The sequence below is a fragment of the Sphaerodactylus townsendi genome, linkage group LG09 (assembly GCF_021028975.2).
Source record: "Sphaerodactylus townsendi isolate TG3544 linkage group LG09, MPM_Stown_v2.3, whole genome shotgun sequence".
NCBI classification, from domain to species: domain Eukaryota; kingdom Metazoa; phylum Chordata; class Lepidosauria; order Squamata; family Sphaerodactylidae; genus Sphaerodactylus; species Sphaerodactylus townsendi.
In genome coordinates this window covers 57,484,730-57,503,112 of record NC_059433.1, presented here as the reverse complement: position 1 = coordinate 57,503,112, position 18,383 = coordinate 57,484,730, and the positions used below count along the sequence as shown (strand labels likewise).

General features: G+C 40.6%; 1 protein-coding gene across 6 annotated transcripts in view; it reads right to left on the bottom strand.

Moving 5' to 3' along the window:
• The window catches only part of CHD7 (chromodomain helicase DNA binding protein 7), a 202,266-nt gene that overhangs the window by 15,082 nt on the left and 168,801 nt on the right, over positions 1–18,383 (bottom strand). For all 6 annotated transcript variants that reach the window (XM_048508624.1, XM_048508629.1, XM_048508628.1 and 3 more), the window contains 15 exons: positions 17,856–18,051; positions 17,485–17,652; positions 17,016–17,195; positions 15,790–15,900; positions 15,495–15,700; positions 12,940–13,139; positions 11,363–11,522; positions 6,805–6,894; positions 6,354–6,457; positions 4,695–4,824; positions 4,285–4,357; positions 4,024–4,075; positions 2,846–3,074; positions 2,522–2,730; positions 542–1,225 (listed from right to left, as the gene is read on the bottom strand). In XM_048508624.1, coding sequence (XP_048364581.1) covers positions 542–1,225; positions 2,522–2,730; positions 2,846–3,074; positions 4,024–4,075; positions 4,285–4,357; positions 4,695–4,824; positions 6,354–6,457; positions 6,805–6,894; positions 11,363–11,522; positions 12,940–13,139; positions 15,495–15,700; positions 15,790–15,900; positions 17,016–17,195; positions 17,485–17,652; positions 17,856–18,051 — 2,792 coding nt within the window. The remainder of the gene's footprint in view (positions 1–541; positions 1,226–2,521; positions 2,731–2,845; positions 3,075–4,023; positions 4,076–4,284; positions 4,358–4,694; positions 4,825–6,353; positions 6,458–6,804; positions 6,895–11,362; positions 11,523–12,939; positions 13,140–15,494; positions 15,701–15,789; positions 15,901–17,015; positions 17,196–17,484; positions 17,653–17,855; positions 18,052–18,383) is intronic.

The window sequence follows — 18,383 nt, the reverse complement described above, 5'->3', positions numbered from 1 at the left end:
GGGGGAAGGGAGCAGCTGGTGCATGACGAATTGGCACCTACCACCCGTTGAAACAGAGATCCCTTAAAGTTTAAAGCTGCACTACTGACCAGCTTGGGAACTCTTCCTCTTTTCCCCCATCTCTGCTGCCTGCAAGTACATTAATAACTATGTTTTAGTTTCATTTTGTAATTTTGGGAAGGGCATCATTGCCACCTGGCTGTTGTGCGTTTTCTGGGCTGCGGTCTAGTAGTTTTAACTCCCAACATTTTGTCCGTATCTATGGCCAGCATCTTCGCAGGTATGTCACGGTTACTGTGACATGCCTCTGAAGATGCCAGCCACAGATCCAAGTTAGTATGGGAAGAGTGCTCTAAAGGGAGAAAGTTTGAAAACTGCTGAACTGCTGTGATCCTACAGTTGCACAACCCACGTCTGTGACTAACAAGGATTTGAAGAAGACAAACATGAAATTTACAGGGGCCCCTCTTCTTTTGAGCTCATTCAGATCCTGGAGAGTTTCCTGAGCCAATACTGCCATTAATGTTTTCTTCAAAATTACCTTCAGGTTGGGATGACTCTTCCGATTTATCATCGTCATCAAGTTTTTCTTCTTCATCATCTTCTGAACCTTTCTCAGAAATAGACTTTGGGTCTACTTCTGTACTCAATTCTGTATCTTTCATTTCACATTTAACAGGACCAGGCTCAGCCTCAGCATCACCGTTCTCTTTGTCACTTTTCACTGCAATATCTGGTGCCTCCTCTTCTTTACTGTCAGACTTCTCTTTGGCTGCTGTTTTTTCTGGTCCTTCCAGTTTAACCTCGGTTTGTTCTGCAGACTTTTCATCTTGTGCTGTTGTGGATGGGACAATGGAGGACACCTGACTGCAGCAAACACCCAGTGGATTTAACAAAGATATAGCATTCAAACTGCCTCCACCTCTGCTCTGAGCGAAGTTTTTGTGAGACTCGAGAAAGGAGAGCTCGGGGTCATTTAAGATGTGATAATCAGTCCTGCTGACTCCATGTTTAGCAGCACCAATCAATAAATCTTTGTCGTGTTTGCCACATTCCCACCATTCCGGTAGATCCAAGCTTGGCTGGCATAGTTTTAGCCTTTCCACCAATTGTGGGTGATGAAGAACCTGCTCTCGAACTTTCCGCAGGAGCTCTATGCGATACAAAGTTCGAGAAGCGCGCTCCTCAGTGATTGGTTCTATCACTGTTGAAAGATCGGGAGGCTCTGTAGGAAAAGAGACGGATTTGGGTATTAGGAAGAATTTAAAAATATAACACTTAAAAACAGATAATAACAGATCTCTTTTTCAAATCAAAGCCCACCTCGGGACAACTTTCTAAAGAGACAGAAAAACCATTAAAGAACTAAACATGTAGATTTGAAGGAGAAGAGGAGTTTGGATTTATACCACACTTTTCTTCAACTATAAGGAATCTCAAAGAGGCTTACAAACGTATTCCCTTCCTCTCCCAACAACAGACTCCTTGTGAGGTAGGCAGGGCTGACAGAGTTCTGAGAGAACTGTGGTTAGCCCAAGGTCAGCTTATGTGTACGAGTGGGGGAACAAACCCGGTTCACTAGATTTGAGATAGCCACTCATGCAGAGGATTACAGAATCAAACCTGGTTCTTCAGATTAGTGTTGATCACTCTTAACCATGCTGGCTCTTGCAGCAAAAGGTAATTTAGCCAATGTAGACAGTACAATTAGTATCAGTTAAGCTGTCTTCTTGTGGCATGAAGACATGCAGCAGAGAGGAATGGCTGGCTTTATTCTGCTATTGATTAATTGTATTTGTGAATGGGATGACCTATCTCCCCTGAATTTGATTTCTCAGTTTTCTTCCAAATCAGAAAACCACCCTTGCGCCCAGCTCTAAGCACTTTCCCTCCAACTCTCAACTGTTCCTTCTTATTCATCTCATCTGATGGAAGTGGCAGCAGCAAAAAAAACTCTTCTTGGCACCTCTTTATTTTCTCAGGTGGTGCACTGTAAGAAACCCAGCTGCATGTAGTTCCAGGTTGCTCAATGTCCAGAGGATGTCAGGTGGCCTGGAAAATTCCCTGGAATGCTGCAGTGCCAGCATTCAGGGCACCAGGGAAAGAGAGAATATGGAAGACCCCTCTTTTTGCTGCCATGTGCTCTGTAGTACAAGGAAGTGAGAGGGTGAAAAGGAGAAAATTTCTGCTTCGCTTAGGATTATGAACTGGAAAATAACTCTTTGGTCCTAACGTTCACCTTGAGTTGGAGGCAAGAAATTACAAAATTAGTTACATGTGTATGACAGGTGATGCGAGTATGAGTAGCATGCATTGCACATGGGTAGTGTGAACTCAAGTGTGTGTGTGTGCTCAAAGGGAGAACACATGAAAAAGAGAAGCAGAAATGGATGCGGAGAAGGTTATTATGACACCAAGATACATATCTGTACATTTACTTGCATATCTGCTTGTATTTCTCAAGTGTTAACATCTCACTTCTAACGTCATTTGCAATTATTACATCTATCAGAGATCCTACCTTCATCTGGCTTGGCAGGCATTCGGCACACTCTCCTGCACATAGCCACAAAACAGCTGAAGTACTTCTCCAAACTTTCATCAGACTTCTTATCAAGCCTTGCAAAAGCTCTGAACTGGTTCCAATCAAATTGTTGCTTTAGAGGATCAAAAATAACCCCAAATGTAGAAACAACACGATAAAAATCTGCTTCCTCTCGTCTTGTCCATCTGGAAAGAGAAAGAATTACGAACGTCAGAACAATTCTAAGAATTTATATCCTCCAGTGTGGTGCCAGATACAGTGCAGATGAAAGCAGACATTCATACAAGCGAAGATGCTCACTTTTGACGTTTTTCCGTTATTATAGCTTCTCTTTCTGCTTCGAGTGCTCTCACTTCTTCACGAGGTCGCCGCCGGCGCCGGTCAGTCTTCATTAGTGCCTCTTGCCTCATTTGTTGCCTTTTATAGCTACGCTGATAGGCAGTAATGAGGCGGCGCAAGCGGGTAGTCAGGGTCGAAGTGTTAGGCCAGTAGAGTTGGCCAAAATCAGCATTGCTTTCACTGTGCTTGCCTACAGGTTAACAAAGTTGAGATTAGGCATTCCGCACTAAAGGCTAACTTTGTCATATACGAAAGAACACTGACCCACAACCATTCCTATCCCCCAGTATCGTTACCAGAACAGAACCTCTTCAAAGCAGAGGAATTCTCGGTTTTATACAAATAAATAACTTGCCATGAGCAATATTCTCAATCAAATTCTAGTATGTCAGAAAACAAGACAAAAATGGTTATCCCAAAGATATGTACTAGTCTGAGTGATTTACACTCAGAACTGTACAATTAAGGTAATAATCCTTTGTAATTCTGGGTACTCTCTATAAAGCCAGGCCCTCCCACTAACACCAGACAATACAAATGGGGGACCTGAAAGGACTTGCAGGGGTGCCATCTTCCCCTCCCCCACAACCTCTTCCTTCCTTTCTGTGAAAGCCCCCAGAGCCTTGCCTATTTCCCTGCGTTGTGAGGTGACAGTTTCCGGGCTTAGCTGAAGAACCTCATTTTCCCCTGTGTCCTCCTCCCCACACTATTCCCTCTTTTTCTTCTCCTGGGAGCCTCCATATCCCCTCTCCTATCCAGCTGTCTCCTCTCCTCCCCTTCCCCCCCACATAAACCAATCTGTCTTTAATCTGCCTCCTTATTCAGCTATATTTATTATTTATTTACCTCATTTATACCCCACATTTCTCTCCAACAGGGGACCAAAGTGCCTTACATTATCCTCCCAGCAACCCTGAGAGGTAGGTTAGGCTGAGAGAGTGTGACTGATCCAAGGTCCCCCAGTGAGATTCCATGACTGGGCATTTGAATCTGGGTCTCTCAGATACTACTCCAACCCTCTTAACACCACCACTGGCTCTCAAGTATCCACAGACGTTGAGAATTAAATATATTGATTTTCAGTACTCAAACTTTTCTTGTCTCCCTCAAATACTTTACCAGCTTTTACAAAGTCTTACTTGTGTGGAGCTCTATGGATTCTTCTTTATCAGAAGGCGAGTTTGCAAATTCCTTTGGGGGGAAAAGATAATTATTTAGTATTTGTATTTTTAACTATTTATTTTTAAGAGGACTGGGGAAGTGAGCTTCCAAAAATCCTATAGAATTAATTTAAACTTCCCTGTTCTTATATACGACAGCATTCAATATAAAAGTTCTTAAAATATAATAAATGTACAAAAGAAAATTATATTAGTAGAACAGCATGTTGAGATTCTTACATCAATTTCATCCTTGAATGGAGTCCTTGTTGGTTTATATTCTGGATCCTCATCCTCTCTATCAAAATCACCTCTACATAAAATAAAAAAAAAAAATGAGATCAATGATGAAAATTAAAGCACATATCCTATCTGTCTCAGTTTAATATAAAATAGGAAAAAATGCTAAATTATGTAAAAAGCACAAAGGAAGCAAATAAATCCAAGTATTACTGGCAAATTACATCCCCATATAAATGTTTTCCAAACTTCCTTAATTAATTAGTCCGACATATAAATTACATTTTAACATTATTACAAGGATTAGAAATTACCATTTAGGATTCTCAAATATGATGCAATCAGTGAAACAATGCTAGAATATGCGACAATGCTATAAAGTTTATTAATTTTTATAATGTCCTTCTTACCCATCACCACCATCTGTTAACATATCTGTCCCTCTCTGTTCAGCAGCTATGGCCTTGGCATCGGGCATACCAACACGTTCCAGAAAACATAGAGTTGAGTCTGCTCTCATCGAATTGTACTTCTCATAGCCTGAACCAAGACAGAAAAATAATAAGCACCCACAAACATAACTCAAATGGCTGTTACGAATGATACTTTTATATTGGTATGAAATGCATAAAGCATCCATATGTCTAAAAGCAGAATTCTTTTCAAAAATATCAGCAACTTTACAAGTATATGCCATTCAAATGGGACAAATTATGCTTCATTGACATTTTTCAGGAAATAGGTAGAGAGTAAGATGGAGGTATGAGTATGTGTGTGAGGGAGTTTCTTTCTGACTTGTGTTATTGTCAACTAATTTATTTCAAGTTCCTCTTTAACTTGCAGGTTTTCCGAGAACTTTTCAGAACCACAACCCTACTAAAATTAAGCCTTTTCTGCTAAAACTAAGCATAAATGGAATGAACAGGTATTCCCCTGACAACATCTGCTTTAACCTCCATCCCTTCCCTTTGTTGCCTCCTTTAAGTCAAATTCTATACTGGGGCTTCTTGGGGCATGGATGTGCTCTTGTGCTTTATAATGCTCCAAGCGCACTGATGGCAAACAAACACCCTCCCATTTCACCTTCTTGAAAGCAGCAGATTCAACTGAAACTTGCACTTTAGATTTGGAAATGCATACAGGGGCAAATACATAAGGGTAGCAAAGCTGTCTCATTTGGTTTAGGATGATGCATGTCAGTAAAATGACACTGCTCCCTACATGGTTTTCAAACCGCTGTTTGCTTTCTCTTGCTGCCCAAGTTGACTAGATGGAATATGGCAGATCCCAACCGTGCACGGCAGGAAAACGATTTTTAGACTAGACTTGCCTCAGCTGAGCCCACAAAAACAGAGCTGCTGTACATAGGCAGAACAGCACAATTCAATTAGGATTTGTACTACAACACACTGTCCTTAACTGCTGTAGAGCCTCAAGCCAAACTGTAATCATGAAAGGTTTTATAAGCCATCATTCTCCCCTTTAGTCAGGCTGGGCTGCTGAGAATACCTCTGCAACCTCTAGAGAATTGGGATTATAATCAGGAATTGCTCACTGTATATATCATGCCAGCTCTGCATCCCCAGCCTTTCAAAGTTAACAAGGCTGCATCCTACTCAAGGGAGCCGGGAGTTCTCAGCACTGACATTTGTGAAATATTGCTTGGAACAAAGCCCAGGAGGCACTTGTACAGATTAATAGCAGAGGTTAAGCCCACCGTCCACTTTGACACTGGCTGGCAGAGTTAGCAAGTGAAACAGTGCTGGAAGCAGAGTTTATGGAGATCTATAATACTACTTGGCTATTACTTAAACAAATATGGTTTTGTGTTATTTACAGCCAAGAAAGTAACATTTTCTCCTGAAATGTTCTGCAAACATTTAAAAACAGCATCTGATATTTACAACTCAAATTGGTTCTTTTTTAAAAAAAAAAGCAGAAAGAAAAAAAGGAGACAGAAGCCAACAGTTCTTTGGAACTACACTTGCTAATATTGTGACTGAATACTGGTATGCACAGAAAGCTTCACTCCGAAGTTCTGTTAAAAATGAGACAGAGACAGCACTTACCATGTTTGAACACTCCAATTAAAAGTGATTTATCTGCTTCTTTATCCCACCAGTCTGTAGGAACTTCAGCATGAAATGGCTCAGGAATCCAGATATCCACATCACTATCAAAAAGGATTATGTGTTTGGAAACTTTTGTGAAGGCTTAGACACACTTAAACACATGAAAGCTAAAAGGGCAACTTTGTTTAAAATTATACAAGAAATTAAGATGTCTCAAGAAGATTACATTAAAAGTAATGTTTAGCTCTTTTGTTATGATCAATGACATTTCTTTCGATATTTAAACCAAATATTAGAATTTTCACCTATTCTGTGAAAACAGAAAATATTCGTCTCTTTCTCCGTCTAATGAAAAATGCTAAATGTTTAAACATCTCTGATAAAAGATAGTCTGCATAAAAGATTACACTGAGCATAAAGCAGCTAATAAGCTAGCATTTGCACTAACCTTGAGTCAGCACCCTCTAAGATCTTGTCAGCTTGGTCCCCTATAACTTCTTGCTTCAGATAGTACAGCATGCGGACACGCAGCAGGACCCTGGAGAGGAAGGCAGAGAGGGGAAAAAGTTCTTAACTTCAGGACTGTTTGCCAACAGTGGCTTTTGGCAGCTGCTGCTGTTCATCCATCATCCTGCCAAGGCTGATTAGCCATGCTGTATGGTAGGCTTGAAGCGTGACAGATGGTGGCACATAATCACCTCTGTGTGGTGCTTTCTGTTGGCTTCCAACAGGCCTGCCTGGCAACCGCTTAGACTGCACAGAGAGGGATCGAGCTCAGCCCAACCCAGGCGCATTTCATTTAGTTCTACCTAGTGCAGCTTGTGAAGTTTAGACACGTACTCTACCACTGCCTCTGAAGTATTGAAGCAAGTTTGTAAACAACTGAGCAGATGGCTTTCAGTAACTGTTCTGCTTCATTATCTCATAAAATTTCCTCAGCTGCTGCCTTAATACCATTTTTGGAAGCACATCAGAAGTTGTAGGAATAAACGAGATATAAAATCTGGTTTTACTACCTTACAATAAACCCCCAATATGGAATGTCAGCCTTGTTAGATTATACAAATTTTTGCTTCTGAGAATGGAAAAAAGACTGTGTTTTCTGAAGGGAGGATTAAATTAAAAAAAAAAACCTAAAAAAACTTTAGTCAAATTTACTATTTGACTTTTCTAGATCCCTAATGATAGAAAGTAATCTTGATTGGGAATGCAATACGACATCTCTGAAACACCCAAATTTCTTGGAATCATATGTTCCCAAGTCAAAGGTCAAACTGCTATCACTAAACATGTATTTGTTTTTATTCTCAGTGATAGAAAACTATTAAAACACACACATTTATGAAAACCCTCTACTTGAAACATTCATCACTGTCCCATGCAGTGAAGGCCAAATGGTAGCCAGTGGACTCCATCTGGCCCATGTTGTTGTTTTCTGCAGACCACAATTTATTCTAGAGAGTGCTAGCCAACTGGGAGGGAGGCCCAACAACACTAATTCTGTTGTTGTTGTTGTTTGGTCACTGATGCTTTCTAGCTTTACCTCCCTGTATCCTGCTATAGCATCACATCCTGAGGTATCTTCCCAGGGCCTCTCTTCCCACAGGATGATGACAAAATGCCCTAGGGACTCTGTGATGATCAGGTGCCAGCAGATTTAGCACAGTACACATGCTGTGTAAAAACTACCACAGTGACCCCTGTGAGAATGAAGAATCCTGTCACTTCATATGGGTATCTTGCAGGTCAGAACCAGTACCTTCACAGTGCTTAGCAAGTATGTGAAGTACTGTTTCTTACCCACTAGCTGTCCCAGAGGACAATGAAGTGCTGCGCTGAGATGTATTCCCATTGTTCTGGAGAATCAGTAGGAGGGAGTGATGGAGCTCAAGCAAAATGCAGTGCTACTTTCAAGTTCTCTTCCAACTGGCTGTTAACCTTTTCAGTGCTAAAACAAGAGGGGATCCTAACAAGAACGTTGAAACCACTGCAGAGCTTTCTCATTCAGAACTGAAAAGGGAATCTGAATCTATGCGTCCAGATCCTCCCAGTCCATGTTTGTTAGCATGTGTACAATGGAATGGCAACATTATCAACAAGCCAGGTCCTTGAGTGGCTTTGCAGGGAAGATGATTTAGCCCACTGATCCCCAATCTTTTTGAGCCTGTGGACACATTAGGACTTCAAACATGTCTCAGCAACAAAATGGGTGCCGCGAAAAAGGCTGCCACAGAGGATGGGGCAAGTCACAAAATGATTGCCACATCTTAACTTCAAAAACACAGTGTAGTAGAACCTTGCGTTGTGGTAGCAGTTGCTGCAAAAGCAGTATTTCAAAAACTCTGCACAACCTTTTAATCTCCAATGGCCAATCATGAGCCTTGCTGGGCAAAAATCTTATCTGGCCCTGCCTACTTCCTAACAACGCTTTGTGATGCCAGAAAAGGTGTCAGTGGTTACCAGGCATCCACGGGTACCATGTTGCAACCTCTGGCTTAGCCAAACCCAGGCATTCTTCTAATGCGAAATCAATCAATTTTGATTATGTGCCCATTCTCATGGCTTCAGAGGAAGCCTGACAACTTCTGAGGCTGGATCAAACAAGCAGGAAGAGTGAGCACATCAAGCTGCTGCGTTCCCTGATTACACTGTAATGTAATAGCGGACCTTGTCAGTGAAATCTGGGAATTTGGGGATTTCATCTGTAGCAAACATCAAGAGTTTCACACTATACATCACAGCAGACAGAGACAAATCATGGGGGAACTCTTGAATGCCTGCATTCTTCACTTTTATGGGATCTCTGAACTAGTTCTAACTTTCTAAATGCTGCATGTTCTGAACACAGGTCATATCTCCAGGTCATATGTGTATGCGTTTAAAAGCAACTTTTCAATATAATAATATATAAAAACAATCACATTTGTTATTTAACATCGCACCCAAAACATACTATTAATTCAAGATCTTCGGTTCGTATATGAAGTTAATTAGCTGCATTTCCAAGGGCCTGAGGGATTTCTGACTTTTTTTTTAAAAAAAGTTATATTTGCATTTCAGACTATTGTTGCAACTTTCCTCCCTTTCAGAAGTTTTTTGCTATACAGAAATGGACTACCTGCAGTTCAAAGTATCATAGGTTATAATATTTCAAACAGTGCCTTAATATTTTGTACAAGAACCCAGGTACTTTAATTGTTTGTTAATACTGAGAAAGGCTGGCTCCTGGTGACACCACAGGGGTTTCAAAGCAAGAGGTGTTCAAAGGTGTTTGCTATTGCCTGCCTCTGCATAGTGATTGTGGTATTCCTTGGTGGACTTCCATCCAAATACTGACTGGGGTTACCCCTGCTTAGCTTCCAAGATCTGATCAGAGTGGGCTATCCTGGGTGAGCCCAGGGCATTATGCAGCTTACTGTTATAGAAAGTCTGCACAAAGGAAAACAGCATTTCCCTTTCAAAGGAAAAGACCCTTTCTAGGTAGCCACAGGGGAAAGAAAGATACCTTTATAAAAGGCTAAAATGTGTGATTATCGTCCCTGTCTGCTTTACGTAGCTTTCAGTTTTTAGAGATATGAGAAATTAATAAAGTTGGGATTGAAAATAAACCCAGAAAAAAATATGCCTGGAAATTTAAGAAAAACTGACTTTAATCCATCGATTAGACCTCTACATAGATATGAATGTCATAGTATAAGAATCAGGTATTTGAATAAACAATGAATTCATTAAATGATGTTGCAGGAATGCATCACATGATATTGTTTTAGCCGCTTTGCATATATGGCTAATGATCATTTCCCTTATTCAAAGCAGAAAAATCTCACCAATGCTTTCAGTTACAATTGTAACTATGTTTACATTCCAAGCCTCTTTCACTTCAGTGGGCCTTATTTCCTATGAAATGCTTAGGACCACAGCCTGTTCCCTCCATAAAACACTCATTGAATACCCACAGGATGTTACGTAACTTAATCCTTTTCCTGAATAACTGACAGGATTCAGGTTCATCACATGGTTCGTAGACAAGAACAAGCACAGTCATTCCAGGGAACTGACACCAGCAAGTTTTCACTTGACATCAACTTAAGCAATACCTTGGTGGGTTGAACAGGTGCCTTACCAAGCATAAACTATCTCCCCTTCCAGAGATACCACAAATCCATTATGAATGTTTGTGAATATCTCTTCCTAAATACTGAGGAGTGTTAGAATAAACAGAGCAATTTAGAAAAACTAGACTGCACAGAATTTGTACAAGGAGACATATTTACAGTACCAGTGGGATTCCTGATCAACAGTATAGCTAATTTTAGTTGATGGTGGTAAGTAGGAAGAAAGAAATGCTTTTTTCTATGACAATGATCAATACATTTAGTGATATCATTATACACTGCCTCCTTACAAGGCTTACGGCCCCATCTAAAAGGAGGGGGAATCAGCCCATGGGAGTGGTGCGTGGTTGTGCCGGTAGATTTCCCTTCCCCAGGGCACTTGCCCCGGCAGAAGGGCTAATCCACCAGCTGCAATCGTCACACTCTCCCTTCCCCCGGAATGGGACACCACACCAGCATCCCAGCTGCCGGCACAGCGGGGGCAGGTTAGAGGAGAAGTGGTTGTTAGTCGGCTTCCTCCTGGCCATTTGCTGGCTTATGCCAGCAGACAGAATCTCAAACTTAAGCCACCAAAGACAAGGCGTAAGTCCCACTGAGCCTCATAGAAGCTTCTTGGTAGTGGGAAGGCTTTTTCACATTGCAAGTCTCCTCATGCCATTGGGAAGCCTCTATGGGAACAGTGGCATGGCTGCAGCTGGCCACCTAGCCCCTTGAATGAGGCTGCTAGTAAAAGCAAATTGAACAGAGAAAGATTACTTCAGTCAAACCAGCACCTGAATGGATTACTATATACCACAAGTTAAAAACAATCATCACAGCCATCTACCTGATCTATACCATGGTCCCATGGGAACACTCAGTACTGAATCAGAACTGGATTAAGAAACTTACTTGTTACAGTGGTGCTTCAGGTGTTTCTTATAGCTGTCTTCCTGAAATAAGGCATCTGGGTTGCAGCTTGCTAGCCAGTCAGCATTGTGCAGTACTGGTTGTGAACTTTGAGCTTTTACTTTTTTGCCCTTTCTTCCTCTGGGTACTGGAGCAGACAAGCCTAAGAAACACACACGTATAGAAGATTTCTCGGCAGGGAGTTTTTGACAGTGCTTCCATGACAGAGGCAGACATCTATTGTAAAGTCACTTTCATAGAACCCAACCATTCAGCAAACTACAACTACACACAGGTGTGTGAACATGGATTTCTGAAAGATCAGTTTCAGACACTATTAAGTCATCTTAAGTACTGACTAATCAGAACTGCACGTACAGTAAGATACTATAGAAACACATAACCATCATAGAATGTGTGGTAGCACAGCTTGGCTTCATAAGAATCTGAGCTTTTGGTTTGTTTGTTTTTTAAAAAGCTGATTTCTAGTCCTTATAATTGTATGAAATGTTTAAAAGCGTGCAGTCAATTCCTAGTGAATTCTTAAGTCAATTTGCTGAAAAAGGTTCCCATACCCTGTGTAGCTTCCTGCTACTCAAGAACAGAAGTGGAATGAGTTAGATAAAGCAATAAGCATGAAGAACACATTGAACATAGTAAAATAATCTGTACCCATTTTCTTAATTAGTATCATTTATACAGGTTATGGAATTCAGCAGTTCTTGTAGCATAATTTGTGCTACTCCAGCTATAATTTTTGGTGAATTTTTAAATATACACCCCAATGCAGTTGGCAAAATTTAGCCACATTTTACTGTGGAGCCAATCATGTATGCTCTTAGTGGTTTTCAAAGGAGTTTAGTTTTGACAAGGGTCAGGAGCAAATGTCTCCAGTCTGCTCGGTCTATTTGGGGTATAGCTTTGAAGCTTTGCAACAGCCCTGAATGGTGGACTAAGCTAAGAGAATGACTTGCCCAAAGTAAAACTGGGAGCTTCACAGTTTAAGGATGAATTTGACTATGCCCCCTCCCCCATAATAAAAGCACAGCATTAGTCATTGTACTACATGACAGAATCTAGGTAAGCACAGAGTAAGCAGATTTTGTGCAAAGGGCGGGCAAGCAAGTTAAGGCTGCTTGTGCTGGATTTTCATCCAGTTGATATTAACCTTGTCTACATGTTCTAAAGGCAGTCCACAGAAATCTGTGATATAAAAAAATGATTTACAACAGAAAACTGCAAATATAAGGTTCTGTTGACCATGTAATGTTTTAACTTGTAAAAAGTTAAGTTTGAATATATAACAAAACCAGTGGTAATGTTTCTATTTTCATATAGCTATTTATAGAAGTGGGAAAGATGAGTTAATGGTAAGGTACTTTCCGCAGCAAAGTGCAGTGTGAAAGAACTACTATACTTATTCAGGGTGCCTGAGAGGGAGCTTGAGTTACTTGCTGATCAAAGCAGGAGCACATTTTAAGATGTTACCCAGGAAGTATTGACCTACTCCTGGCTTCGCTTCCAAGTCTGACAGGATCGCACATGTTTCACACATGAACCACCAAAATGAAGACACATACCAGAATGGTTAACCAAGGCTCGTGTTTGTCCATCTGCAGTTGGAGTGATCAGATCCCAGATGAAACTTTTGATATTTTCATCACCTTTATAATGATTAAGACAATACACAAGGATAGTCCGGCAGATGGTTTCTACATCTTGTTCTGTTAGCTGGCGTTTGTAGCGCCCATGCAAGAGAATATCAGTCCAACGTCCCCAGCTACAAGAAAAATACAGAACATACAAATCCAGAACTGGATTTCCCATTTTTACAGTAAATCCTGAGTGCCAGGTGGACTGGGAATTGCTGTGCTAACACAAACATATTTTGCATTTGCAGGTCATGTCAGGGAATCCACCTTCTAGCACCAAAAGATTAAGAATATTTATTTTACTAAGCAGGCAATATGTCCACTGCTTGTAAAAGTCACAATTAAACTATACTAGAAATAATAAAATGCACCTGTATAACTCTAATGGTCCTTGGTAGGCTATGAATAGGACTTTCTGTCTCATACAGTTTTTGCAACCTTGAGATTTTGGAACCAGATTTTGGAATCAGCTTAAGTTAGATCCTGTAATTTTCAAATTGTAAAAACTGTACACTAAATGACAGAGGCAACCTTTGGACATAGGTTTACTGTACCTTAGTAAGGCACTCTGGTTCAGACAACAACTCATTCAGAGCACTGCTTTAGTTTGCAAGCATTCAGGTTTCACATAAGCAAGAATTTGTTGAGCTACAAAACATATGGTCCTGAAGAAGAAACATTCTGGTTTCCTATTTCTTCCTAAAATTGTCACTATTTATACTACCTTAGACTTAAGAGGATGTCACAGCAAAGTATTTTTAAATGAAAAAGTCTTTGTCAATTTTGACTTCCATGTGATAGGGCTGAGTGCTGGTAATATGTGACCAGGATACAATAACAATTTTTGTGGTAACACAATTGCATGTTAAGTCAGCTGCATCTTCTAATTTATGAAGACCATGATGACAACTGTAAATGGAAGCCCTGAGTATCAATATGTCTAATAGTCAACATGCTCAAGACTGTAGATACTTAAATATGCAGACTGTGGCCCCACTGACAAAAGGGACAAAAGCCCTTCCCCAAATTTAACAAATCCCTCAGATTTGCAGAAAAATATGAAATCTTAAGGGGATTTATTTCCAAAAAATATAAAACAAATAACAGTTATCTGCACTTGAGTAGACAATTGTCTCTGGGCTTCCTGCCTGTTGCTGAGGAGTAGGTGGGTGAGTGGGTGGATGAATGAATGAATGAGCTGGAGTGAGAACCTATGTCATCACTACCAACCCCCAATGCTGAAGTGACCACTGAGGCAGCAGCACTGGAGGCAGGTGGTAAACAACTAGGAGGGGAAGCCTCTGCCACTGTCTCCTTGGACTGTTGAAACTGCTACTGTGTTGGGCACCCAGAACACTGGAGGCAGGATGGCCAGGCAGGTGAGCCAAACTTCCATTCAATGCTGCCTCCAAGAGTGGCTGAGGAAGAACATGAGCTTCTGCCCCTACATTTTTCCCTTCTTGCTGCCACCATAATGTGAATCGAAATAACTGGTCAGCTGTGGAGAGTGGCAGTGGAGGCATGTGGCTGTGTGCCCAGAGCAGTGCGGGGAGGGGAACAGCCAGGCAGCTACAGAAGCACAAATGAGCCAACCTCCGTGAGTCTCTGGGGGGGGGGGGGTAGAGTGACAAAAAAGAGTGGGGGGACACAGAAACAGAAGGGGGCATGAGTCAAGGAGAATGGAGAGAAAAGAAAAGGAGAGGAAATGGGATGAGCCCTCCCTACAAGTTCCTTGGGAGTCCCTGCTTGTCAATATATTTAATTTTCAACATGGCCCATCTGTAGATACTTAAATCTGGAGACTGGAACCAAGACAAACAAGATATCTTTCTACAAACCTGTGTAAACCCCCAGGTTTGCAGAAATCTAAAAACAAATGCAGTGTGTGGGTGTGGGGTGGTGATGGTAATCCTCTCCAAATGGCAAAAGGAGCACATGGAGCTTCTGAGTGACCACTGCACAACAGTATTACCAGTCTTCCAGATTTGGTTTCTACCAGTAGAAGGTAGGTGGAGGAGACAAAGCCTTTTCCAAGGATGTTCTGAACTTTGAGAAGGCAAGGAGGAGAGAACACGGGGTTGCCAGAAATAGGGGAATGGTGTGGGGAAGAGATACAGGAGAAAGTGATGTGTATTAGAATGCCCTTGAGAGTTCACTGCCATGCTACCAGTTCTGCCTCAGTGGCCCCAGTTTTCCCGGTTACAGGTTACCTGGGGAAAAGAGGAAAAGCTGAAAATGGAGGGGAGGTAAAGGTAGGTTGGCTGGTTTGTGGAAAGAGAAGAAAAGCAGGAAAAGGTAAAAGTTGGGGGGGGGGGGGTGTTAAAAAAACAGAAGAAGAAATAGTGAGTGATGGGAAAATGAGATATCCTTGGAAAGTCCTTGCATATCCCCTGCCTGTATATTTCTATCATATGAACATTAAAGACCAAACTATTCAAAACTACAAATGTTGCACATAGTGCTCAGGCATATTTTTAACTTACCCATAAACCAACAGATTCTTCTCTACCCTAAAGCATTCACTTCTTGCATAACCTTGGGATTTGTCTTGTGGTCTACGAGGTTTTATACTAGGCTTTTCTTCAGAATCACTTTCCAAGTCTGAAAATTCCATCAGTTCGTCTTCTTTGACTGCACTATATAATCTAGTTTGCTTTCTTACTCTTGGTGTATCAATAACTAGGTTGTTCTGGAAAAAAAAAGGAAAGGTTCATATTTTCCCCAACAAACATTTAAACGTATGTTAGTTGATTTAAAGGAATAGTTTAAAGCTCTCACCTGTCCATTCAAGGCATCAATATCCAATTCAGCTTTTTTTGCCCATTTCTGCCAGAAGTTAGGATCATCTAAAGAAATGTCTGTCCTGTTACCAGATGCAACAAAACTGGCCTAGAACAATACAATATGTATGCTGATTAATGTATTTTTCTGCACTTATTCACTTTACTTCATTTTAAAATTTATTTGTAAAACAATATAATCAATATACCTACAATTTTACATTATGAGGAACTAGTGATCAACCAAAAGTGGTAATCACTCTACAGTGCTGCTGCAGGGTCAGCACACCTTTGGATGGGAAGGCTGAGGTTTTGGAATGTTCCTTACTGTCATTAGAAAAAAGAACTAAAGCAGTCAGAGTCTTGGATAGGTGTAGACAGTTTCTTCCCAAACATGTAATTGTCATTTTGAAGAACAAAGGCTATGGAGGTGCATCACTTTGGCTAAAAAATGCCAAATATATGACAACAAATAGGATGCTTGGCTCTGTTCTTTGGTGTCATAAACCAAACTGCCTGGTTAGGAGTTAAGGAGAGTAATAACTGATTTCAATATCCCCAGAATTGCAACATCTCTTCTCCACAGGGACCTCTAACCTGTTATTGACAGAGTATGCATTTATTTGAGGCCATAATGAAACAGGTGCTACTGACTGCTGTCCAGTGCATAGAACTTCCCAAGAAGGACCCAATGTTTTGAATGTGACATTTTTTCATACCATTTATAGAATCTGGCTTGGATGCAGCAGATTTCTGCAGCCAGAAAGTGTGAAGAACCTTTTGCTGACTCCCCCTCCCTCAGCAGATCTGACTTCCTCTTAGTGGTCCATTCTCCAAGAAACAGCAGCTTTATTGTTTTGGGCTGCAGGAGTGGGGAAGTGAGAAACTTATGCTCCACTGGCAGAAATCCTGTTCATTAGCAAAGTTTTCAAACAGAGTCAAGCCTCTGCAGTAAAATTCTCAAATAATTTCCTATTGAGTTAACCAATATTTAAGGAGGGACACCTATCTTTCATGCTACATCTGTGGTACCTTAGACTTGTGGAAGCCTGGTGTTCTAGGTTCTGTTTTGGCATAGTGAGACCTTGGGTCTTGCTTGTATGTTGGAGGTTCCAGAATCACACCACACGGACGCTCATATTTTTAAAAGACATAAAACCCAGCAAAGATTTTTTAATGTTCACATCCTCTTGTAACAGGAAATGTATCAATTTCAAGGCTTACCTTGGCAAATGTAGAGCCTTTTCCCTCGGACTCAATAGTGATCGTGTGTGTGCGCCTCAAAAGAATTTGATCTATATCTTCTTCACAAAATTTAGACCCTTCATCCTCTTCATCCATTAGAGCGCCATAAGCCCCTTTACGCAAAAGATCTTCTATTTCTTTTTTAGAAAGCTGTTGTACCTGTGATTATGTGGGGGTGGGAGGCGGCAAGGAATCAGCTTTTTAAAACTGGTTATAGTTATCCCATAATACACTTATTCAGCAAGTACAACTGGCTTATGCAGTGATTTTCAAAAATTATACTTTTTCTTCTACTGGGAAAAAAGGAATGACTTACTGAACATGTTCTTAAAATTGTTCAGTTACAAAAAAAAACACAATTGCTTAGATGAGGCTATATAATATACAGAAAGCACATTACAAATTCATTTTAACCCCCTCCCCCCTCTATATATTTTTATAATCTTACCCCATTCGTTGCATTCTCTCTCCCACTCATGGACTGAAGAACAGCTTTATCAAGGCCAAGTTTCAAACTTGCTTTGTCAAACATTTCCCTTTCATAAGAATTCCTTGTTATTAGCCTGTAAATCTTCACAGATTTGCTCTGTCCTATCCTGTGACATCGAGCCTGAGCCTGGGAAATTATGAAAGAGGATTCAGTTTGTGCGACAAACAAAAATAAGGGGGTAGATACATAAACCTTAGAACAATTCTTAGATCAAATAAAAATGTGCAAGAATACATGTGCATAGACTTCAGCATATTTCCCAAGAACTAAATTTCTTTCTGAAAAGTATTAAGGAAAATATTTATGACAACTGCCTGTTCTAGTATTACCTGGAGATCATTTTGAGGATTCCAATCGGAATCAAAGATGATGCAGGTATCTGCAGCTGTAAGATTAATTCCTAAGCCACCTGCTCTTGTACACAGTAGGAACACAAATCTGTCAGAATCAGGTCTGGAAAACCTATCTATAGCTGCTTGACGAAGGTTTCCTCTTACTCTGCCATCAATACGTTCATAGGGATACCTGGGGAAACAGAACAATGTTATCAGTAGAGTCCAAGGAAAAGGACAGCATATTTGCCAAAAATGCAAAAGAAAAACCAGTATTCTGATTTAGGATGAATTATACAAATTAATACGCATTTCCTATGATTAAGTAGGATTATACGTAGCAGTTGGTAAATGGAGACAAATAGAAATGGAGGGGGCAGAAAGTTCTAAAGAAGGCCTTCCAATAGTCACATTTTTTATATTTTCAAAATTTACTCCTCAGCCATAGGGAAAAGAAACTGGCTTATCTAAAAATGGAAGTGGAACTCCTTAGCATTCTAAGTTACAAGTCAAATTTTTGATGCT